Genomic DNA, 670 nt, shown 5'->3' with positions numbered 1-670 from the left:
TTTTTTTTTTTTTTTTTTTTTGTATGTGACAGGGAAGATGTTCCCGATGACAGCGCTGTTGCTAAAGTCTTTCGGGAGTCAGCGAAAGACAACCAACCTTGCGATGAGCAGTGGGCCGCCACTTCATCAGCAAGTTCTAGAGAGCCTGGCAGAGCCATCTCAATGCACATATCCAGAGACATGGTGGGGGAAAGCACTCACATGCAGCTGATATTCGTCGAAGGTATCTCTGACTATGAAGAGAAGTATTTTTATATGTATATTTGAATATCCATTTACAAAAAAGCTTTGTATGTACAGGAACGACGCTGGATGAGATTTGTGTGTTATCACGGGATTACAAAAACCTGGTTCCCGTGAGATCAGTGAACGGCAGGATGACTCTGATGGATCTCACAGCTCCATTCCTGTTCTCTGGAGACAAAAGATATTACGGGTAAGACGACAAGCTTACCTGCTTCATTGTAAACTCCCCTGGTGTTCAGCGTGTACATCTATTATCATGAAAACAGTTTATGACAATCCCCAGGGAAGGATACGATCATATCTATATGTAGTTAAACATATTTGTGTGTCTCAGGTGTAAGCAGTGTTCTCTGAACACATTTCAAAACCCTGTGTTTGCTGGAGTGGAGACGTGGGATGAACAGGCAGTCGCTGAAGGTACTTT

At 43.0% G+C, this 670-nt stretch overlaps 1 protein-coding gene across 1 annotated transcript in view; it reads left to right on the top strand.

Moving 5' to 3' along the window:
• Positions 1-13: 13 nt before the first annotated feature.
• LOC107577501 (protection of telomeres protein 1-like) overlaps positions 14-670 on the top strand; it is a 2925-nt gene continuing 2268 nt past the window's right edge. Inside the window, exons 1-3 of the mRNA XM_016263568.1 lie at positions 14-223; positions 301-436; positions 581-663. Of these exons, the coding sequence (XP_016119054.1) occupies positions 163-223; positions 301-436; positions 581-663 (280 nt within the window). The 5' untranslated portion in view covers positions 14-162. The remainder of the gene's footprint in view (positions 224-300; positions 437-580; positions 664-670) is intronic.

The sequence above is a fragment of the Sinocyclocheilus grahami genome, unplaced genomic scaffold (assembly GCF_001515645.1).
Source record: "Sinocyclocheilus grahami isolate Dianchi unplaced genomic scaffold, SAMN03320097.WGS_v1.1 scaffold6236.1, whole genome shotgun sequence".
Classification (NCBI taxonomy): Eukaryota; Metazoa; Chordata; class Actinopteri; order Cypriniformes; family Cyprinidae; genus Sinocyclocheilus; species Sinocyclocheilus grahami.
Note: the sequence above shows the minus strand (reverse complement) of the source record. Positions and strands in the feature narration are given on the sequence as shown.